The 25,635-nt window shown below is 40.0% G+C and overlaps 1 protein-coding gene across 15 annotated transcripts in view; it reads right to left on the minus strand.

The window, feature by feature from the left end:
- SYNE1 (spectrin repeat containing nuclear envelope protein 1) overlaps window positions 1–25,635 on the minus strand; it is a 285,408-nt gene that overhangs the window by 238,125 nt on the left and 21,648 nt on the right. For all 15 annotated transcript variants that reach the window (XM_081187166.1, XM_081187171.1, XM_081187169.1 and 12 more), the window contains exon 3: window positions 4,906–4,967. In XM_081187166.1, coding sequence (XP_081043292.1) covers window positions 4,906–4,967 — 62 coding nt within the window. The remainder of the gene's footprint in view (window positions 1–4,905; window positions 4,968–25,635) is intronic.

Here is a 25,635-nt window from a genome sequence, read left to right on the forward strand (position 1 = left end):
GATGCTAAGACAACATAACTGGGCATAGCACTCCTATTCTGCAATAGGTTCACAAAGCAGAAAATTTTGTATCTTACGGCTGGATCTTTAGTTACAGGAGTCACATTGTTTGCTGATACCTGCTGGTTTTGTCTCTTACTGGTCTGTTATAGTTCAATCATATTTAGTAGTGGCTAACCATACAGTTATTCACCATATCAATGTCTCTCCTCAAAAAAGGAAGGCTAACACTGTATGTGAAATAACTCAGGATGGGTCAAAAATAGCTTCCCTTTTCCACCAGTCCATTTGTCCCCCATGAAAATGATGGGATTGTTATTTCTAGCTTTCATGAGGCAGAATAAATGTTCCCCAAAATTTTGAAAAGGGGTGGGTGGTTTGGTCACACTTACCTTTCTGATGTTGGTGACTTGCCCAAGGGTCTTCCTTCAAACTACTCTTTTTATTTTTTTAAAAATGGGCTCCTGATCATATAGAAAATCTGATTTCCTATGCGCCAGGCAGGAATATCTCTGAGTACATGGTTCCCAGGGAAAGCAGAGCATGTTAAAACACTCTCCCTGCTTGGTATAACTATGCCCATGGGATCTATGCTACGCCATGATGCAGGCAGTATGTTTCTTGCCTAGCCCCAAGAAAATGCAACCTTGCCCTATGGCTTCAATGCTTTTTGTTAAGGTTGAAGAAGCAGGGTGGTGAAACTTTGACCACCTCATAAAGTTAGGTAAGCTAATCATGTCCAAACGTCCTACCCTGGAAATTTGAGGAAAACTTTCACCCCCTTGTATTTTGCAACACTCCTCCCACAAATGGCAGAAAACAGATGACCTGGAATTTCAACCCAGTCCTAGAAATGACTATCTAGTTGGCCCATTACACATGTTCTGATGCTTCTCTGGCAGTGTAGAAAGCAAGCAGAGAAAGCATGAAACACCCTGATCCTGTAATGCAAGAACTGACTTTAAAATGGTTTCATTCAGTATTGTTTGTAGGAAATACTCTCCATGAAATATGAAAAAACCCATTTTCTCATATAAAGTCATTAATAAACACTAAACAACCTTATTTGAGCAATTTCCCCCCCATCTTGTATGTGAATAATTAATAATGAATGTGATAGCTAGAAAGAAGAAAATTGATATGGCCATTTTCTTAGTGGACAAGCTATCAATATATTCTACAATAAGACTACTAGACTATCATGTAAACTGTTTTGATTTTAATAGAAAAATAATGGTACACAACAGAAGGCAGAAGTTAGCAACGTTGGTTCACTGCATGAAAACAAAAATGAACTTAGCGCGCGCACACACACACACACACACACACACACGCTACCTACTAATACAGTTGTACCTTGGATCCTGAACACCCTGGAACTCAGACGTTTTGGCTCCCGAATGCCGCAAACCCGGAAGTGATTGTTCCAGGTTGCAAACTATTTTTAGAACCTGAACATCCGCCGTGACTTCTGCCCCTTCCAATTGGCTACATGAGCTTCCTGCAGCCAATCAGAAGCTGTGCTTTGGTTTCCAAACGTTTTAGAAGTTGAACGGACTTCCGGAATAGATTCCGTTTGACTTCCAAGGTACGACTGTAGTTCAATCACAAAGCTATTTATACAGTACATAATACTGATTTAAGTTGGTGAATGTGCCATTAAATCAAGACAGTCTAGCTTTATGAAATTTGCAAGCACAAATGCAAAATAGGTTGTGTGACACAAGGTTTACAACAACTGTGGAAGAGTAATGTAAGTTTTATGATAGATCTCTGATATAGTAGACCAAGTGTGGGCACCTCCAGTGTCCCAGGCCTCCCCATTTGATCTACTAGGCCATTCTGCCAAGCTACAACCACCTTCCATATGCCTGTTATATATGATGTCAGATGCAGGATAGGTAAAAACCTAGCTGGGCAGGGGTGTCTGCAAACCCCATTCAGAGTTCTGCACATTACAAGTGGATATGCAAGACCTGATAATCAGCTGATTGTCACATCTTGGGGTAGGGGGTTTGAGGTCACTTATGAGAAGAGGAAAGGGAGTTGAGGGGATCTCTAAGGAGTGGGAAGAGAGGATCTGGGGCAAGCTGTAAGGGGACAGGGCTGGTCAGGTATAAAGGGATGGGGGTTGACAGAGGGTGGGGGGGTAGGCAAGTTGGCAAGAAATGCTTGCAGGGGAAGCAGCCCCTGCTCCAAAAATAAAAGTGTACTAGTGTCATAGTATTTTAGATCATAACTAATCTCTGTACAATAGCAGCACATATGGTTTGGGGTTTTGCTCTCAGCAGGTCTGATATTTACGAGGGTGTGTGAGCATGCAACTCTGCTGTTAAGGAGCCATCATCACAAGTAATTTTGTGAACACAGTAGGAGGCATATGAATTAAGTGGAAGCATTTTTAAAAGGTCAGCATGTTGGCTTTCCCCACACTGCTTATTCGCTGAAATGCGTAAACTCAGACGTGATTACTAATTAAGCATATGGGTTGTGATGGCTTTGGCAATGGTGATTCTGCCTAATGAAAGTGCTCAATTACACACTCGTATACAGACACTCAAGCAATGGGCATGATCTAGAAAAACTCCAGCTCTCCTATTTATTTTAATTGGAGAGATTTAAGCACATTCGTAATACATTTGTAGTCCACCTTTTTTTACTACTATGTGCTATCCACAGAAAAGATAAGCCCCATTGTCCTCAGTTTCGTTAAAGACATTTCCACCTAGCCATCAGATAGATTTTTTTAGCTCTTGTTTCATCCCTCTGTATCAGGAACTCCTATTTTTGAGACCTCTAGGCTCAAGGTACACATTTTACTTAAAATTAAGTATCACTGAAAGTAGTCAGGATTTTTCCAGGGTAAGCATAGCCTTACAGCTGATTCTGTGCTTGTTTATGTGTAAAGTTCCAATAATCTCAGCGGTAATTATTAAATTTGCATAGGATTACACAGTGACCAATCAGATGCCTAGAGGAAGCCAGCAAGCAGGATCTGAGCACATCAACACTTGTTGTTTCCAACAACTGGCATTCAAAGGTTTACTGCCTCTGACAGTGGAGGTAAAACTGTCCTTACAAGGAGACACTGATGGCCATATCTGCCATGAATTGTCTAATCCTTTTTTAGCCATTCACGTTGGTGGCCATCACTATTTCTCGTGGAAGTGTTCAACTATGTGCGTGGTTGAGCTAAGATTGCAGTCTTAGTGGTTTCTATTTGCTATAGGGGAAATAACTGGGCCTTTCCATAGGGTACTTGAGCTAGGGATTCTTTTTCCTGGGGAGAGATCAGGAACAAGCCTCGGGTTCATGTGCTCCTGCTCTTAACTTTCCAGTTCTCCTGCTCTAACTCCAGTTGGAACATAACAAATTAATCAGGATACCCCAGGTTTTGAAACATAGGATCCATCTGGAGCCCTGGGATAACTTTTAGAATGTGAGTTTTATCCTATAAGATCAAAGAAATAAAAAGTTTAAATGAACACAGAATCTTGAACTTCATCTGTTCTTCCCTTACTAGGTGAGGAAAGAAAGCAATAGGGAACACACAAGCTCAAAGCCAGCTATTTCTAATATTTCCTTGAGGTTGCAGACGTGGGAGGATAGCCTCTGAAAATGCCCACAGATATTTTTCAAGAAGTGAAGCCGGAACCTAACATATTTCTTTGGAAGAATGTATGAAATTGGGATTTTCCTGTCACAATGCCAATAACAACACAATGGGGGATGGGGTGATGGGATGTAAGTTTGACTTACTTCTAATAATGTACACCATAATCCCCCCAACAGTATCCACTCATATTTGGAAATTGAGGCTGGAAAACTGAACTGGAAAAATATTGAGTCATTCCTTTCAAAAGCAACTGTAGTGAAGTAGTGCAGTAACATTTTCATTTCAATACACAGTACTGTCATTTTGATCACAAATCTTTGATGTGAAGTTAATCCAAATCAAGCATAGATAAATAATGTATTTAAAAGTACATCTCTCTCACACACATATATATATTTAGAAATGTAGTCAAAACATTTACAAGGCTAACTTTCCAAGGTTGTCAGTATGAAACACAGGGAAATACTTTATTTTTAGGAATTTGAAATAGAAGCCCTTGGAAGTATAAGTACATCCAATTCTTCAATTTCCCTTTTATTTCCTCCCCAGCATTATACAGGAAACACAAGTTTCTACTGATAATACCTAGCAACCTCTATTGCCGTACATATTTTCCACATAGAAGAGTTTTTGGACTTTAAATCATTGCAGTTATGGAAAACTGTATCCGCTTTCCTTCCCTCAAAGCCTCAAACAAATTGGATACAACTACAGAAGCATTCCTAACCCTCTGGGAGGAGCAGGTCTGAACAGAGAGGCAAAGCCATGGTTGCATCTAAAGCCCTGCCACTCATGTGGGCTGAGGCCGAACTTGCAGAAGTAGCTACACCCACTGAGTCCATTGCCAACCATTGGACAAGAAGAATCTTGTTTGGCCCTGCTCTGCCCCCTTCTCACCCTAGAAACACCTCATTTGTGGAGCTTCTACTAGCTTCCACCAGTGGTAGCTTCCACCTGCCCATCCTTTCAGTGGGTGTAGTAGGGACCTCCCCTGCCAGTGAAGAGCAACTAAACCAAGATGAGCCTGGTGGTGAGGGTGGGAAATTTTGAGACATCTAAATCTCATTTAGTGTGGTGGGTTTGCTCTGCTGTTTAGGGATTGCTCCCTGTTTAGGGAACTTTTTAATGACTGATGTTTTAATGTATTTTTAATCTTTTGTTGGAAGCCGCCCAGAGTGGCTGTGGAAACCCAGCCAGACGGGCGGGGTATGTATGTATGTATGTATGTATGAATAAATAAATAACTGCTAGTTTTACTGTAGGTGGTAGGAGAGAAAAAAATGTATTACCTTGGCCAGATGAGTGTTGATCCATTTTGTGAAAGTCCTCTTTTGCACTGACTCCTGCTCATCTAAAAAAGGAATAAAGAGACCATTATGTTGCACTGGTATTCTAGTCAGACTTGTTCTGGCAGTAAAAGCAGATATGCCCAGTTCAGATTTTTTAGGACCCAGTTTTAAAATAAAAGCCAGCATACTCATCTGACAAGATGAAGAAAGCAATATTTTTAAAGCTTTAGAAAATGGAGGGCAACATGTAGAGTGATACAAAACATACGGTACATTCTTTGCATCATGTTATATTTATATATCGATGTCTATTGCCTTTATAAATTGAATGCAGCTCTAAATAATAACAAAATAAAAATTAATCTGAACAGGCATGTGTGCTAGATGGATTTTAATAATGCATTTGATACACTGTACAGCAAGGGTGAAATCTAATGAACAGAACTTTATGGTTTCTAATTCTGGGTATTAACCCTGCTGCATTAAATTACTGCATTAATTTTAACGCAGGCAGGGAATAGGGATAACAAATGGTGCCTGATCTGGTAAACTTGGCAATGGACCGCCAGAAGATTTCAATGAACAAAACCAGCTCTCATCTACGTATATCTGTATGTATTCACAGATTTCTCTGTTAGTCATACCATACTATGTAAACGTCTACAAAGTTTGCAAGCTCATTTGCCTTACACACCAACTTGATCACATGTATCCTTTAAGAACAAAACATATCAGCTCTCAGCTTCCTGACCACTTGCTACAGATAATAAGGCATGCGATTAATTATTTGCAAGACTATTGCATTAAGTATTTGTAAAGTTAATAAAATTAGTAATAAAACTAGAATGTGATTATTTTCCTATACAGTGGTACCTCAGGTTAAGTACTTAATTCGTTCCGGAGGTCCGTACTTAACCTGAAACTGTTCTTAACCTGAAGCACCACTTTAGCTAATGGGGTCTCCTGCTGCCACCGCGCCACCAGAGCACGATTTCTGTTCTCATCCTGAAGCAAAGTTCTTAACCTGAAGCACTATTTCTGGGTTAGCGGAGTCTGTAACCTGAAGCGTATGTAACCCAAGGTAGCACTGTAGGTGCTTGTATAACCTTATTGAGTGTAATTACAGAATTATGGGGATTGTCACATTGTATCATAGCAAGCCCCTCCCCTTTCCCCACTGCCCTGTCTTACTTCAAGATTTTTGCCATGAATGCAACCTGGGAGCAGAGGACAGCTCAGTCGGTAGAGCATGAGACTCTTAATTCAGGGTCATGAGTTCAAGCCACACATTGGGCGTAATATTCCTGCATCGCATGGGTTTGGGCTAGAAAATCCTTGTGGTCCCAACTCCCTTCCAAGGCAATGGTACCCAAAATGATTCATTAATTGATTGATTAATTAATTATTAATTCCATCTAGTGTATTCAGTTACACACCATGTTACAAATGCTCCGATATGGGAACACAATTTTTTAATTCATTTATTTAAAAAACCATGAAATATAAAAAATGTTTAGATCCTGTCAACTCATATAAATTAACAAGGTGGTGTGCCACAATATATACTAACACATATATTGTATTGGGCTTCCGCTGCTGGAGTGGCTGATTCACCCTGCCCCCCCATGGTTTGGCAGTGTTTTGTAAATTTGGATTTGTGGATCAAACTGTTATGTATAAATGAAAATATGTGGATTCCATTCACTGTCATGTTGAACCTAAATAGGGCTATACCAGGGGTCTGCAACCTTTAAGACAAAAAGAGCCACTTGGACCCGTTTCCAAAGAGAAAAAAAAACTGGGAGCCGCAAAACCATTGCAACATTTAAAACAAATATAACACTGCATATATTGTTTCTTACCTTAATGCTATATATACAAGATCGTAACGCACACACCGCCCCCATGCGACGTCACAGCCAGTACAGCGCCCACGACAGTGGGGAGTGTCGGGGCGCACAATGAGCCTCCTCCCCTCGCTAGTATCCGCCCCGGAGCCGTGGCAAAGGTGTAAAAGAGCCACATGTGGCTCCGGAGCCGCGGGTTGCAGACCCCTGGGCTATACAGTATATATTTTCCCCATTTGTTTGTTTCAACAAAAACAGCCCTTTTAGAGTATATTAAGAATGTCAAATTACATTTCCAAGGGGTTTTGTCGGGGGAGCAAAATAGATTCACTTTCCTCCACAATCCTTTAGGAGGGGGCTTGCCTCTTGCTTCTTAATTATTTTAAGCCAAGTGATGTGCATTCTTGCTTGTACATTTTCAGTACATTATCAGTTAACGTCCTTCTCTTGTTAAGGCACTCAAAACTTATCACAGTTCTGGAGAATCCTGTGGACTCTGGACAAGATAATTTCTAATTCCAATACCTCAGAATACAGGCAGTCTGTAACTATTGGATGGAAAGGAAGTGCTGTAAAAGTTGAAGACCTTGATTTAAAACAAATAAGCAAGCCAACAACAAAAACATAGCTGCTGTTTTTATGTAGCCTTTTTATCTTTTAAAAAATGAGAATTCGTTCCCACGAATTTGTTTCATTGGTTTTGGTACTCTGAAAACTGCCCCAAAACAAAAACAAGACGTATGAAGGCTTTTGCCAAGTAAGCCTGCAGAATTATTTCTAGGCATTTCCATAGCAACTCTTTTGCACAGGCATCTCCACCATTGTTCTCATTCTCACAGCTTCTCTTCTGCACATGTGCCCTGATTTTCACATAGTTTTCAGCAGAGGGAGCAATAACTTTATATCAGTGTGATAATTACATATATAAAATCAGAGTATAATGAATGTATGCAGTGTGGATTTTTAGGATTGTAACGGCAGGTTGCAGTCTTGATCCCGATGTGTTATGCATACTTTAACACGGAATGGAGGAACAAGATAGAACAGGAAAGGGGAAAAAGTTTATCATGGTGTTGAAATGATTAGTTTGGTAATTAATGTGGAAGTGATTAATCTGGCAAAACTGTTTGTGCAAGAAAAATACAATATCAAGTACAAAAATGTGTTGGATAGCTAAAGGCTGGTTGTGGCTTATATAACTTCTGTCTGGTGTGTTAAACAAATTTGGAATAGTTTAATAGCAAATGAGTGTGGTTTTTAATGAGCAGCAAGTTTTATAAAGCTTTCAAGGATCTAGCTCAACCTGCAGCCTAACTTAACTAACTCCCTCCTTCATCCCTCCATTGCAGGTACACTGAGATAGAGGAGCTTTCTTCTTGGTGAACTCAGTCAAAGTCTAGTCTTCCTTCTGTCTATGAGCCCTCACAGCTGTCAGGTTAATGTGCCAAACAACGTGCTTCACATTGCCTCAATCATCTTCCCAACGAGTCTCCATTTTGTTTTAACAAGGCTTGATTCCTGTCCTGATCCTTCCTTTCAGCATGTGTTTTCCCACCTCCTAGGATCCCTGCATGGATACAGGAAACAGGACAAGTAACTAAAATATGGATGGACTCTTCCATAAATGTTTGGGTATTGGTGTTTTAATGATTTGCTTGTTTATTTATATACTAACTAACTAACTGAGGACTAACTTAGTTCAAGACTTTTGGATTCATTTTTTATTTCATTTCAGCAATTCTGAAATCAAGCCAGGCTTCCATGTATCACAATACATATATACGTAGCCTAAGGCTCAGAACTGCCTGAGCTTTACACCAGTTACGGTAATACTCAAAACAGTCTCTGAAGAGGATGAATTCTTAAAGCAATTGAAGCAGGCTGCTTCCTATTTTCTTGAAATGCTGTATTTAATAGGCTCACCAGTTTCTGTTATCCTGCCTCAACAAAACCCTGTAATTATTTTGAGGCAATTAGTACCAATTACAACTAATTTAAGAAAATAGCTCATTCGTTGAAAAATATGTGGTTTGACCAATAGCATGGAGCCATCCTGAAGGCTGCTAGGCTAAGTATACATTACAATACATGGCAGCCTAGCTTGATTTTGCTCAAGCTTCCCATTGCCTTATGACAGCGGAGAATAGAAACTAATAGGCATTAAAAATAACTTACTGAAACAGCAGAGGCTTAGCAAAGGGCTGGGCCATTTTTCTTATATTCACCTTTGAAAACCCCTACTTTAAAGAAAAAGGCTGATAGAGTGCATGAAATAGCAATGGTTCCTCATTCTATGGGTCTCTCATGAAATTGCAAAGAACCTGTTTCCAAATCAGAGTGATAGCATACATAGAATAGCATAGCAAATGCATTTTATGCCGCTTTCAATGGAAAATCATAAACCACAGTCATAATGTAAAGAAGGCACCAAGGCACCAAATAATAATTTGCAAGACACAGTAGCATTTCTTTATAATGGCAAACATTTTAGCTTTATTGAGATTTATTTATTACTTCGGAAACTGCAGTTAGCTTAATAGTTTAACTAATTGTGCTTTTATCTTGAAATTTTAACTTGTGAATAGCCCTTAGATCTTTTGATGAAGGGTGGTGCATAAATCCAATTAATAACAATAACAATAACAATAGCTATAACAATGAATAGACCAATCAGGCTATGCCACTGCAAGAAATGAACAGTTACATAGAGTATGAGCCAAGTACTCAGAGGATATGTGAATAGCTTAAGAGGTTTTTGTAAAATCCTAAGGCTTTTATACCAGTGGTTAAGTCATTTTTAAAAGTCATTTTTTTAGTCCTCGCACATTAATTAGAAAGTGTGCAGGCAATCATGGTTAAAGGACATTCTCAGTAAAACATAGTTACTTTACATAGTGTTTGCTGACCCACAGATATGAATGCCAGAATCATAAATAGTGTCTAGTTGCAAAATTGTTTCTTGGATATGTTCCTGAATAAATGCTCCAACATTTGGCATGATCCTGCCTTAGTTGAATATAAATATATAAAATCAGCCTAATCATTATGGAAATAAGAGCCTCTTAACACTGAACTCAGGCACGTTAACCAAGCCAAGATTGTGGGAAGCAGTAGCAATATCACAGTGCGTACTGACTTCTGTTATAGCAGGCGGTATGTACTGCTTCATCACAGCAATGTGAAAAAGGATGCATTAATGAAACCAGTCACGGTATCTCTCCATTGTGACACGATGTCTGCAGATAGGAAAATTTGTGTGTCTCATTTCACCCACAAAATGAATAGGATGTGGCACAGTTAACCAAAGAAACTGGTCACTGGACAAAACCAAAGATAATCATAGCTTAGAATGCATTCCAGATGCCCAGCAACTAGGACAAAGACCAAATACATTGTTGTTGAAACTGGTGAAATCTATAAAGAAAGTTACTTAAAACTGAGGTCTACTGTACTGGCAATCCTCCTTCTTGCTACATTGTGTAGTATTTCTTTTTTAATTCAATGAAACAACCACTTATCAGAAGTGTACTGGTCAGCTTGAGTAATAGTGACAGGCTCTATCCCTTATTATAGTATTGGATTTCAGCTCATCACATTTGTGTAACACTGCTGTGCCTTTGGTCAGCTTAATCACTATGAGTGTTCAGGGGCCAGATGAAAGCATGTTAATGGCTTTTAACACCTGTGGGTGGTTTTCCAAATGAGCAATTCACCCAAGAGTATAGGATCACAGTCAAGAGCTCTATAGTCGTGTACAACAGAGAAACAGTCAGCAGTTGCAAGTTTTGAATTTGGAAAATAAAAAACTGAGTTTTATAGTGGGAATTAGCCAAACCAAGGTTCAGCTTTTGAAAAGGAAGGCTGCACCAGGTGATGTTCAGAAATCTGATGCCATATCAGCAACTTTCCTCCCTGCTGCAGGAATGCCTATTTACTTCCAGAATGTCAAATTTGTAAACAATCTTTGTAAACAAGACAATCATCACAAAAATAAATAAATGATGTGCTAATGCTATTTCATTTGAAGGAGAGAGAAAAAAGAATGAAGAACTTCTCATTGCAAGGATGAAGCAAGCAACAAACAAAACCTTTTGAGCAATTGGCTTCCTACTATGTCTCCTCTGTGGGTCACTCCCTTTTTCAAGTACAGTAGCCTTGGTATCTCCCTCCCTTCCTCCTCCCTCTTTTTAGGCAAGCTATTATTTGAGTATTATTTTAATTAACATGGGAAAGTACCCTTTCTTATTGTCCATGTTAGAAAACCAAATAGTGTCTCATAAAGAAGCATGCCCAGACAAGTTTTTCTGGACACAGTGCCATTGTATGCAGAGCTCAGGCATTTTATTCCTCTACTACATTGCATGACTGATTTCCTTCACAGCTTTGTAAACTCTTTGCATAATTTTCTTTCCTATTAGCTTTTACTTCTTTGGAATACACAATATATTTAATCTGCCATAATATACGGTATGTATTTTCCCTTGAAAGTTAAGAGGTGTCTGAGATCATATGCAAAATGCACAAAAGGTTGCCTTCTTCAAAAGTCAAGGAAAATGCACTGGCACCTGAATAACTAATTCATTAGATAAGAACAGAGGAAGCTTCTTTATACTGAGTCAAACCATTGGGTCCACCTAGCTCAGCATTGTCTATACCATCATATAGCAGCTCTATAGGGTTTCAAAGAGGGCCAGTAGTTACTGAGGGAGGGGCTTGGTTAATGTGTATGTGGTAAGAAAGGCATGGCACCAGTTTGAGATTGCTGGCTGATATCTCTATCAGGGTTGATCCTGGCAAATGGATAGCACCCATTGACACAAATCTAATGGGGTAATCCCACCAGGATTCCATTCAGGGATGTTCTATGGCCTGTCAGCTCCTAGCTGACCTTTCGGACCCAATCAACCCCAAGGTTTAGACTAAGGATCTGACCTCATGCCTTTTTTCACCAAAAGTTGTTACAATTGCTATGAGGAAGGCAAAAACTGCAGACAGGCCCAATACGTCTACTGGCAAATTCCTTCCTGGTCCGCAAATCCTTCCTTCCTGGTCTGGAATACAGCGACTGAGCAGTTCCACAACAAGGTCATATATGTGCACTACCTGCTTACCACTAGGCATGCACACAATATGCAGGGTGGATGGGAAGCAGACAAGACTGGAAACTGGTTCAGCCAGGTCTGCCAACAAGGCATTGCCCAACTCTCTGGGCCTCTGGCAAATTTAAATTTAAAATTATTTGGTGGGATGTCCTGCCAGTCCCCACAGCCAGGTGAGGTCAGTCCTGATGTCACCTGACCACGTGGGCTAACTGCCACTGTCCCTCAGCTCTCCAGCAGTTGTACAGGGCCACAGTGGCCGCTACCACTGGAATTACAGTAAATTGTTTTTTCATAAGCAGGGGTAAGTTCCAAACCTGTTCCAGAAATAAAGGGGGCATAGAGAGGAGAAAACGGAATTGGGGCCTCTTTTGTGGCATCTGAATATAGACTGCATTTTTAATCAAGGCATATATTGGCTTATATCTTGATCAGGTTCCTAAATTAAATGGGCTTAGATTTTCAAAAGTTTCATGCCAGGCACAAGACCAGCTGTTTTTAGAGAACCTTGACAGTGTTTTCCTCCTAGACAATGAGACGCCATCCAGATATATTAGTTGTCAAACATTTGTTTAGAAACCTTCAAATGAAAGAGATCTTTCAATGTTTATGTGAACCCAAGGTCTCTGACATCTGTTCAAGATAAAATTTTAAAATTATTAACCATCTGTTTTGGAGGGCAAGGAGGGCAAGAGGTGAGCTGGTAATTAAGATTCCTTGTTGAGACACATGTAAGATATATTACTACTTATTTGTCATTTATAGATGTAACAATATATAGCTCTTTGTGTTCCATATATGGACAGGAGGATATGAGTGTATCTTAAAATTGGTTATAGCAATCAGCCAATAGGAAATTCAAGCAGGCTGATTGAACAGAGGCAGCCAAAGGAGGAGCAAAGGGGCTGGATTAAGGAAATATAAGGGCTGGCCATAATGGCAGGAGGCAGGGGCCAGAGCTTGGTAACCATATACCACTGTGCCTCTCATTTATTTGTCTGACAAATAAATTATTATTTTAATTTCTCTGTTGCTGCGTTGAATATTTCATTCCAGCTAAGTGTTAACCACAAGCAGGGTGCTACATTTTATGGTGCCTGCGACTCGGATAAGTGGTCTGCTGGAACGCAGCGCCTTCGCCTCACTGGACGGGGTACAAGAGAGAGGACAACTGTGCCTACCCAGCGCGCACTGGAAAAATTTTTTTCCAGGGGAACGCAGCAGTCTCGTCTGTCTGATACCCTGCCCACCGACGGCGACGGACCGGGGGGGACCAGAGAAATAAACAGGGAACCAGCTAAGGGTAAGTGCACTAAGGGGTTTTGGCCCTCCAATTAATTGGGAGGAAGAGAAGTCCTGATCAAACTTCTGCGTCTCAGTAAAGGGGAACTGAGTACGCTAGGTGGCTGGGTATATCAGATGGTGATCTGGTGGGGGAGAAGGGAAGAATGGGAGGTAGTGTGTGGTGAAGTATCTGGCGCATTGCATGTGTGAGAAAGTACAATGTGTAGCTGACCTAAGTGTGGAGTGAGTACTACTTCGTTTACCAGTAAGGTGTGTGTGTGAGTGACTGAGTGGATACTTCACAGGGCCATACAATGGGAGTTGGGGGTTCAAAGGGGGGGAAGTACACCTTTTGAATGTATGTTAAATAATTTTAAGAAAGCCTTCTCAGGGGCATATGGAGTCAAACTGACGCCAGAGCGCCTGAGAACGTTATGTGAATTAGAGTGGCCGAATCAAAATATTGAATGGCCATCTCAAGGAACCTTTGATATAAATTTAGTAAGCAAACTTTCGTCTAACATCGCCAAAGAGACTGGAGGGTGCCCAGAACAATTTTCATATATAGATTCCTGGCTGAGCACATTAAATAAAAATCCTCCATGGATAAGGGAATGCAAAGTCCAACGATGCAAATTATTGGCTGTAAAAGCCAAAGTTAGGAAAGGAATCTTGCCAAATAAATCCAAACACTCCACCAGTTGTAACCCCAAGGCAAGAAAGTGGAATGAATAATGGGGGTGGAGTCACAGAACTTGATTCCTTGATAGATTATGATAAATATCTTCAGGAGGCATTGGAGTTCTATAATGAAGCCCAAGCAGAAGTGGTTATTCCACCTGTGAGTCCCAGTAGAACTCCATCTACAGTCTCCTTTAGTGGAACAACTAATTGCCCACCCCAAACCCCTGTACATCCAAGTTCTAGAGAATTATTACAGAAGTTACAGGGAGACCTTGATCGGTCAGCAAGCAATACAGCCACCTCAGGCTATGATGGACTTGGTGACTTCAATAATAAATACTCACAGTCCTACTTGGACAGATTGCCGCCAGCTCCTGAATACTCTGTTCACCACTGAGGAAAGGAGAGACATAATTGAAAAGGCACAGATATATTTGCGTGAGCAGGCCAGAGTGGGAAATATTTACAACTTTCCCTTGGAAGATCCTAATTGGGATCCAAACAATGCAATTCACCTGGCCAGGCTTACCACCTATCGCCAGACACTTGTACAAGGTATCTGCAGGGCATGCCAGAAGCCCACTAATATGTCTAAAGTCTCAGGAGGGTAGACGTGTTACCCATAACACTGTTTTGTGTTCGGTGCACACCCACAAAAGACTTAAGTTGTCACCTTTTGAGCTCCTGTATGGGAGGCCGCCCTCCTTTGTTCAGGATATTCCAACTGACCTCAAACAAATAAGAGAACATGCGACACAGGGACAAGTGCAATCTCTCTCCCGTGTTTTTGTCTCTCTCTCGTGTTTGTTTGTTTGTTTGTTTTTATCTTAACAGGTGGGCCCTCGAGCGCACGCCGTGCAGCATTGCCAAGCCGATTCATCAGCTCCAGGCTGGCATAGCATATGGGTGAAAGAGTGGAAACGTGATCCAGTTGCACCTAAGTGGCGTGGACCTTACACCGTCTTGCTCTCTACTCCAACAGCGGTGAAGGTAGCTGAGGTGACCCCCCTGGATTCATCACTCCCGTTTGAAGAAGTCCGAAGGCAGTTGGACATGCAAAGGTGACCCCTCTAATCCTCTTAAACTGACTCTCTCCAAAAAACCCCTGTATCTAGCCCTACCGGGAACGGGCTAGGTCACGGGCAACATTAGACGACCGGCCTGCTGCAGCCACACCCTGGAAGCTGGCTGACCTGCGCACGCCTGAAGCTTGAGGAGCGTCTGAACCAGAGACTGTGAGCGGGAAGATTCTCTTATACAATTGATTGACTGCCCCCTTGTGGAACAATTATCAGGGATATTACACATTGGGGATCTTTGGGATATATGTTTTGGTCTTGGTGGTTCCCCATTTCTGTCACTGGGGGAATTATATAGGGACTAATATTTATATGCTATCACAATACGGTAATCTTTTGTGGAAGGAATGCATATGCTAGACATCAACATGATTTTATTATTAATCCTGATCCCTTGGGAAGGGGAGGGTCCTTGAATCTGACCAAATTTGCTAAATATGGATTCCGCTATGACCACAAATGTGGGTAGGTTTAGCTGAAATGGTAAGCCAATGTTGCAAATAGGACCAATTGCCTTGTTTGCTCTCTTGGGCCAGATGATTCAGAGGGAGGTATGCCCTTATTACCGATACCATTAAATGCTATTGGTATGGTAAGCGAAATGCCACACCAAACAGAAGTACAGAATTTCCTCGGATGGAACTCAACTAAACATTACGAGTTATACCTGTACAAGGGGAATTCTGTGTACATAAATCATCAGATGCAGCTGATTCTACCATGATAGGCTCTTCTCATTGCCACTATACTTGGGATTATATTAAGAATAGTCATACCTGGGCAAACGGTACTACCTATCGAACTCGGAATACCTTGCCCTGTGCAACCCCTTTTATTCATGCATGGAAAGTGGTATGGAACATAACTGTGACAGAGAAAGGCAATCTAACATACTGCACTGTGAACTATATACCCCTTGTGATATTTCGCCTCATGCACTCCACATACCAAAACCCTCAGACCCATGGTTGTGGTGGATATGTGGAGAATGGGCATACAAGAAACTCCCTTCCAAATGGAGTGGGACTTGTTTCCTGGGATGGGTATTACCACCAATGTGGATTTTGTCCACTAATTTGGCCAAGCGAACACGAAGAAACGCTGATATTTCTCATATAGCAGGAGGAAGTACCCAAAGTTGGAGCGGTACTGATGATTGGCCACCAGAGCGCATTATAGCCTATTATGATCCTGCCTCCTGGAATCCTGGTGAGCTCATACAAGGGGCACAGGATCCTATTTATAATCTAAACAGAATAATTCGATTGCAAGCAGTAGTGGAACTTGTAACCAATGTAACGGCCCAGAGTTTGAGACGTATTGCATAACAGTTGGATGAAAGTAGAGCCGCATTTTGCAGCTGAAAATGGGAATGGATTATGTACTTGCCTATGTGGAGTCTTGAACTTGACAGGGAATGCCTGTTGCTTTAACATTTCTGATAATGGTGAGGCAATCCGTGTGTTGGCCACAAAGATGGAGAATATAGCACATGTCCCAGTACAAACATGGGAAGGATGGGATATGGGATGGTTACCTAATGTCACAGGACTCAAAGGGATATTATTGTCTTGCTTGTTTTTCTTGACAGTAGTAGTGATGGTTTTATGTATGATGCCATGTATCATTTCATGTTTTAGAAGTACAATTAGCAAGATGATTTCGAATGAAACTCTACCTCATATCATGGCCCTATACACAGCTTTAACTCAGAATATGATGCAGATCAAGCTATCAAGGACGCTTGGTCCTTGAGCTTGAAAGGGGGGAATGTGGCATCTGAATATAGACTGCATTTTTAATCAAGGCATATATTGGCTTATATCTTGATCAGGTTCCTAAATTAAATGGGCTTAGATTTTCAAAAGTTTCATGCCAGGCACAAGACCAGCTGTTTTTAGAGAACCTTGACAGTGTTTTCCTCCTAGACAATGAGACGCCATCCAGATATATTAGTTGTCAAACATTTGTTTAGAAACCTTCAAATGAAAGAGATCTTTCAATGTTTATGTGAACCCAAGGTCTCTGACATCTGTTCAAGATAAAATTTTAAAATTATTAACCATCTGTTTTGGAGGGCAAGGAGGGCAAGAGGTGAGCTGGTAATTAAGATTCCTTGTTGAGACACATGTAAGATATATTACTACTTATTTGTCATTTATAGATGTAACAATATATAGCTCTTTGTGTTCCATATATGGACAGGAGGATATGAGTGTATCTTAAAATTGGTTATAGCAATCAGCCAATAGGAAATTCAAGCAGGCTGATTGAACAGAGGCAGCCAAAGGAGGAGCAAAGGGGCTGGATTAAGGAAATATAAGGGCTGGCCATAATGGCAGGAGGCAGGGGCCAGAGCTTGGTAACCATATACCACTGTGCCTCTCATTTATTTGTCTGACAAATAAATTATTATTTTAATTTCTCTGTTGCTGCGTTGAATATTTCATTCCAGCTAAGTGTTAACCACAAGCAGGGTGCTACACTTTCTTCACACTGCATCCATGCATTGAGATTAAAACTGCATAAGTCCTTTCTCATTTAGTTTCTCTATATGTGTACACACACACACTTACAATGGCTCTGGTTGAACTAGCCTAGTCTGTCCTCCTTGCTTGCATGTTACTCTCCTTTCTCCAGCATGGCTGCAAGGAGGAGGTCAGGAGCTTTAGCTTCTATGTTAGATTAATGTCAGTTTAGCATGTCATCTGAACTCTAAACTGTCCCCAAGAAGCAATCACATAGCCCTTAATATAGGCATAACAAATTATTATAATATGACATATTCGTCCTGTGGCAAGTCATATTTTAAGAGTAATGCAGCATGACAGTAGGCCTAATAATGCTTTGAAAATGGAATGCTTGAACATATATAGTACAATCGTATAAACTGTGTACACACTCCCAGTTGCTCTGCATCCAATTCTCTCCCATCACTGGTGTAGGACATGGGCTAGTTTTCGGGTGTAAAAATGGTGTCAGGGAGGAATTTTGCTGGGGAAACCTGGATGTACAGTGATGCAATGGCAAAAGCAGCGAAAACAGCTTCAAAAGCTAAAAATCACCTTTGGGAGAGGTTCCCAATAAAAGCTCAACAATTTTGGGGTGGGTTTCTTAAAAAAGCTCATCAACTTTGTGGGTGTCAGGAATTTTACTTTTTGCTGGGAATAGAGTATGAGACACTTAATCTCAGGGTTGTGGGTTCAAGCCCCACTTTGGGAAATAAATAAAATAAAATAAAGCAATTCCTGCATTGCAAGGGGCTGGACTATATGACCCTTGTGGTCCCTTCCAACTCTACAATTCTATGAAAATGGCTTTACATGATCAGGGATCCTGCATAACTGAGGAGCATCTGGTTTATTCTATTTTCAGCCATTATAAAGATTCGTCATTGCTGAGTCTCTTGCACAGATACTCAAGACTGCCAAATCATATATAAAATCTGCTAGTCCGCCCCTTAGTAGGAACAGTTTAATAAATAAGTGTTTAAAATGCTATATTTTAAGGGCCTCTGCTTTTTAAAAACAATTAGACTAGTACTTCAGTTTTGGGAAAACTACACATGGAAGGTCATAATAAATTCTGAGAGAGAGAGAAACTAAATACCTATATACTAATCTCTACCAGGGAACCAGCATCAATCTGGCTTCTTGTCATCTTTGCTTTTTAGGAAGCATTTTGGTATTGCTGCTAAACCTGGAAAGCTTGTCAGTTTGGTGATGCACATATGGTGCACTGAATAAATGAGTTATGATTAATTTTCAAGCAGTTAAATGACAAACACACTCCATCTGCAGAGGAAAACAAAATGAAGGTGTCCTTGATTCTTTGTTTGTGGCCTGCCTTTTTATTTATGGACAGTTCAGTATGTGCATCCAAAGAAAAACTGGTTAGTGTGGGCATGTGAGCTGTGACTTTCCTTCTTACAAATAACTGCAAGATACATTGACAGTTGTTTTTTGTGACAGCAAAGCCCAGCATAAAGCACTGTAGTGGATATTGGCAAAAAGAATTCAAGAGGTCAAAAACATAAAGCACAGAAATGTCCAGTATGTAATGAAAGTGACCTAAGGAATTAATAAAATTTAAGAAGAGAATGTGGGGTTATTGTATTGACAAGAAGTTATTCCACCATAAGCTACTATATGTCAGTCGCTTCATAAAGCTAGACAATCTCAAGTTATATTGTCGATTTTAATTCTTTCTGAATGTTTTAAACACTTGTTTTTAACTGTTTTGCTGATAATTTTATTGTTTTATTCTTTACATAAACTGCTTCAAGGTTTTATTACAATCAAGTGGTATAGAAATGTTGTGAAATGAAATAAACCAAAATAAACCAAAGCCCCTTAAAATAAAGTACTAAAGTTTACTGGAAAAGCACATGTTTATTCAGAAAGATCTGCTTCATTAATAAATGTGATGAATTTCAATCATAGTTAGATCTCCCTCCATCATACTTTAATATTATTTAGACAGAAGTCTACCCATTCTCCCAGCTAATATCATGGCAGCTGCCTGCACCAGATGAGAATGAGGGAAAATAAACATTTGACATTACTGTAACAACTAGGGCAGGAGTGTGGAATTTCAGGCCTAAGGACCAAATATGGTTCTCTATGCCCCCATATTCCTCTATCCCTAGGACCATGCCCCCTCAAGCCACAGCCACCCACAACCTCTTTGAATGCTTTTGCCTGGCTAGGATGCACCCTTTCGTGGTTATAATGTCTCTTGCTTCCCCGGTGACTGAAGGTGCATGTGTGTAGAAGTCTGTCTTTTTTATAGGTGAAATGTATAGCGGCAAGAGTCATCTCCATTGCTTAGCCTGCTTTTGTCGCTGATTCTACCCACCACTGTCATGCAGTCCCCAAAAGGGAATGTGAGTCTTGGACTGAAAACAACACCAATTTCACAGAATATCAAGGACAAAGAAGTGTGAGTTAATGCCACTTCACCACTCCACCTTCTGGTTCTTCACTGGTTAAACAATGCTACAAATTTTGCAATTAATACATTACCTATATATTTTATGTACATTAATACAATACCATGACTGTGTGTTTATGTATGTTTGCCAAAATGAATACACAGCATTCATGGCTCTAGTGAACTATTCAGGTTTATAGTAGAAACTAGCAGTCCAATTCTATATATATTTAGTCTTTTGTAATTTTAAGAAGCTGATTCCAATATAAGTGTGCATAAAACTGCAGTCTCAGGCTGTTTTCAAAAGAACAGTAAGAAGACATTTTGCTGTTTGGCATGAAGCACTTGACAAAGTTGTTAATGCAATATAAAATGGGAAAGTTATGTTTATTTTAAACATTTGATTTTAAAATTAGGTGTCTTTTACTTTTCATTTTAACCAGTGCAGACATTTCATTCAAATTACAGACACAAGAAAATAAATTGAAATATCAGATGTTTAGGTAGCATCAGGATTAGTTCATATGATAATTTTTTATGAAAGTGTGTTTAATCAGAACACACTCTGTCAACAAGAACTAATGGTTTCAGGTATCTTATAGGAAGATACATACAAGTCACAGTAGAAGTAATCATTATTTGACAAGGCACTCTCCCTTTCTTCCACCAAAAATACACTAAAACATGTCCGAAACACCCATTTATCATGGCAGTTATATTTTCTACCCTGATTTCATTTTTGGAACACTGATGATGGGTGGAGGGCTGTGGAAACCAGAAACATGGCTATGACTTCATCTGTTCCTGGTAAAACAAAACAATTAGACCTCCTACACTGTGAGTGTTAATGATGTCAGATTGTTTTTATAGTGTGCCTTAAGCCGAATTCACTTTAAAAGCGGGGGGGGGGGGAGGTAAAACATGTGTTGTATCTTACAATTCCAAACAGCACTTCTAACACAAACAAATTACATTTTAAAGACTTATGGATTCTGCCTAATTTAGTGGTGCTTCACATATAATTGGAATTTCCACCCCTATTCATTTTATTGTTTTAGTTCTTGCTGGGGTTTTGGCTGGCATTTATAGTTGTGTAAGTCACCATGATTTTTTTTTAAAAAATACGATGATTCATAAATACATACACAGTTGTAGGGGAAATAAATGTTTAACTCAACCATGTGTTTATAATGCAAAGGGTACAATACACTGCATAGGCCAGTGATTTCAAGTCACCACACCACACTCCTTTTTTCCTTCTTTAGAGACAAAAAACATTTCTCCCCCTCCTATGTATTTTCAGTAGTGTACCCACAGCTGTGAAACTCTGGTTACTACTATTCTTCCTCCCCAGCATGATTCATAACAGCCAGAGCTCCACTGCTGCTGCCACACTGCACCACTGAAGCCACTGGGCAAAGCCAACAGCTCAAAAAAATAAAAAGGAAAAAATGGAAGGGGGAGTTGCAGGGGGCTGACAAAGGAGACTTAATTTGCACCTTCACTTACATTTCATTTTGGAGTTACAGCCTTCCCCCCCCCCCACCAAAGCTCACACCCCACTCCCAAATTCAGCTGATACTCTGAAGCAAAATGATAGCTCAGTTGGTAAAGCATGAGACTCTTGAACGTGGGGCTCAAACCCCACATTGGGCAAAAGATTCCTGTATTGCAGGCACTTGGACTAGATGACCCTCGTGGTCCCTTCCAACTCTATTGTAGACTCTACTGTAAACTCCAGAGGTTTTTCTCACTTGCCTAGGGTCCCATCTAGAAAACCTGGGAAGCAATTTTGATTTGGTGATGTCACATTACTCACACATCCGTAGTGCATCATATCAATATCTACATCAATAAAATAAATGAAAAAGTACATTAGAAAGAATAATTTCTTCCTGTTGCCCCAGGTCCACTATGTTTCTATCAAGTGAGCAACTGCAGTAATCTAGGTGGTAACTCAGCGACATGGCAATAAAAACGCAGAGCAGCCAATCTGAAACACACTTGAGAGCACAGACCAGGATTCCAGCCTTGAAGTTTTTAACAAAAGCCTATTCTTCTGTATTAAATAGACAGCTCCATTTGAGCTATCCTGCATCTGCTCTCTTCTTTTTTCATGTAATATCAAACGACTTCCTCACAACTAACTTTCTGCAGAAGGCCCTCATGAGTAATATAATTTCTGCTCTAAGTCACTGTATATCTTCATTTAGTACCTGGGGGGGGGGGAGACATTCATGTACATTATGAGTAGCTATTTCTGGCTATGTCAGAGTCAACTACCTACTTGGGACCAACTGCCATTCCTCTTCTTTCCTCAGAGACTTCCAGCCAGTACCTGATTTTGCTTATTTTCCTCTTCCCTCTCCATTTCTTTTAAATTGTATTCCTTAGATTGTAAGCCATTATTATAAACTGTAAAACACTCCAAGTGCCTTAATAGACATAAGGTATTTAAATATATAATGCATACTTTCCCCCAAATTAGCCCATGTTTCATTTTGGTCCTTCGTTCAGCACAATGCAATTCTGTTATAGAAATTACATATTTTAGTCATTCCAGATTTCCCTCTTTGGCCTGGAAGTGGTGTAGTTTACAGGCAATAACTTTTATTGTAACATGAAACAAACAATTGTGCAACAAAATGCAATCTTAGGAAATGTTGGCTGACTACTTAGTTAAACTTTAGTGATTTTTTTTTTCCCTTTTACAGATTTACAATATGTCTGTTAGTACATCCGAGACAAAAACCTTCTAGGTTTTCCATTACTGGAAATTTCCTTGCTGAGTAGTCAGATTTAATAGCAGGCATAATTAATTACCTCTGGAAAAATGGGAAGAAAAATTACAGTATTTAATTTTATGTTCTGTTAAGTATAGGGAGCTAGGAGCCAATGTAAACCTGAAGTGTCTAATGCAGAAAGCAGTTCAGCTTCATATCATTTTCTCCAGCAGCCATACTGCTTGCCTCTACCCATTCCTTGTTGTGCAGACAGTGTGTGGGATTCAAAGCTACTGGAAACGGGCTGTGCTTTAAAGAAGGATTAGAGACCCACTAAGACCACCTGCAATTTTGTAAAATAAGGAACATGAAAATAGTAATCTACTTGTGGTCTTGAGACAATAAGCTTCTCACATAAAGCTGTCATGATGGATTGTCCCTCCTTGGCTTATTTAGCTGCAGTTCAGAGTATACAGCTGAATTATGAGGGTAGACACAGCGCTGGAACACCTTTTATTGTTACTCAACCTGTTTGTTCAATGTGACTGTCATGGCCCTAGGCTATTACTCAATATACACAAAACAAAACAAAACAAAACAAAACAAAAGGGTGAGGCAGGGAAGCCTAACCCCCGCTAGTCCTTGCAGGGCCCCCCCCCGCCCAATTTGGATGAGTCCCAAATAAAAGACATCACATTATTGAATGGGATCAAATCAGGTCACAACTTTTGACTACAGATGTTGACTACAGATGAAGAGGTCTGGCATAGGCAATGGGCAATCATTTATTTCTGGCCCACTTGCTGGAAATGACATCAAGGGTTAACCTGGCAGCGGGGATTCCTATGATTTACATCAAATAGGGGGATCCTGAAATCCAGGCCCCCTCCTGGGCATATGGACAGATGCAACTCTTTGATGGATCCCTTTCATGGGATACCCTATTAATGGAGGGGTAGGTGAGGGGACAACCCCTAGACAGGGAAGCCCAACCCTGGTAGGCCTTAACAGGGGTCTGTCCCTGCCCCAGTTTTAACCCCTACAACATTTTGTCATGTGTCCATTAGAGCTAATGCTGCCGTTGGTTCCTTGAGGGCAGGACATGGAAACAGGAAAACATATTCATGACAGTTGAGCTTTCTCACAATAAAACTTTTCCTGAACTTTGCATTTTGAAGAAAAGCAGATGCACACATTTCTAAAAAGATACAACACATTATTTCCCTAAAATTGTGGGGGGGGGGTTGTTGTTTTTGTTTGTTACTATGTTGTGCATTCTTGTGTTATATTGTGAACTGCCCTGTGATTCTCAGCTGAAGGGTGGAACAGAAATGTAATAAATCATATTAATAAGAATAAAATCAATCTACATTTTATTATTGAACTTCAGCCCAATTTACCCCATGCACCGAAAGGAATTATATGTATTCTGGATTTTCAGTTTAGTGTGTTAGTGCCTTTTACTGAAGGAAAAGGCAGCAACGTTTTATAATCTGTATCCATTCAACAGAGCCAGGACCATTTTGATTTTTCCATTACTCTACAGACCCTTGCAAACTTTATAGTAGGCATAATTACCACTCAAAAATGAAATAATATAGTATTCCTTTTATTTTATGCTCTAGTAAGTATAGTGGGCTATGAGCTTATCACAACCTGAAGCGGTTAATACATAATATAGTTTATTCATTCCAGCATTAATATAGTGCCACTTGTTTCTTACCATGATGATAACAGAATTCCCTCTTGTGTGGCTATGCGGCTATAATATTTAATGTATTTGCTAGAACATAGCAATTTACATGAATGCAGCTAGATTATAATATATCTCTCTTTGATTACTGGAGTTAAATATCAATTTTGAGTGAGGGTTGCAAAACATAAATAGATTTTAAAGTTTAAGGCAGTAGCGGTTTATTTCCATTAATTATTTCTTATGTTCTTCAAAGCTTTGATAGTCTACTGGTATGATAAATGTAGAGAATGTAATCACTGGCCTGCATGATACAAGTACCAAGATATATTTGTGAGTCTACTCACAAATGAATTATTTTATAACATGCAATATATATTTTCACCAAGCAATACCAACCTCCTCCCCACCAACCACCAAAGCTGCTTATAGCTGGCTCTAGTGGCAGCCAGCCACTTCAAGTCTGCCTAATTACTGCAAGGGAGAAATTCAGAAAGCAGCTGGGCATCACACAATGTTCAAGTATGCAACAGAATTATAAAAGGTCACATCTGCAGTAGATTATTTTCAACTGCACCGTACTTTATACTGAGATTTTGTGATTTGCGAATGCTGGTTACAGTTCAATTTATACATGAGATTCTGTGAAAATAAACACACTAAAGGTACCCATGCAACTGCTAAAAATTAAGCATTTCCCATCTCAAGTTTGTCATCTATGAACTTTTTTCTCGTCCTCTTTTTGGCTTCAGAGTTTTATTATCCGCGTCATTATTTGGATGAAGACGACTGTTTATCTCTGCAGAACTGGCAGCAAAATATCTATGTTTATCTCATATTTTTAGTGTGAAAAATTAAAATGTCAACCAAACACTACAACAGGGATGGGGAACCTCTGGCTCTCCAGAAGGTGTTGGACAAATTCCTTCAGCCCCAGTTAGTCTATTGAACAGCATTGCTACTGATTGGAGATGCTGAAGCCCAGCAACACCTGGAGGGCCACTATCTCCAGATAGCTATGAAAGCTATCTTAGATAAGACCAGACTATTGATCATTTTAGTTCAGTATTGGCTCCATTGACTAGCTAGCTATTGCTGTCCATGGTCTCAGACATGGATCTTCTCTAGCACTTCCCAAAGATGGCAGGGACTGAACCAGGGTTCTTCTGCATACAAAACATGTACTCTATCATGAACTATGACCCAACCCCAGGTCCTCCATCTATTCACTACATTTTGCTTTTTACTCTGAAAATCTTCAAAAAACCAGTAAACAAAATGTCAACAAATAAACCTTCTAAAGTATGTGATTTTTTCAAAAGCTATTATTTTGAAGCCTGCTCTGTATGGCTGAATGGTGTTGTTCAGACAGGACTTTGCGGCAGAGCT

Source organism: Podarcis bocagei, assembly GCF_964188305.1.
Source record: "Podarcis bocagei genome assembly, chromosome: 3".
NCBI lineage: Eukaryota > Metazoa > Chordata > Lepidosauria > Squamata > Lacertidae > Podarcis > Podarcis bocagei.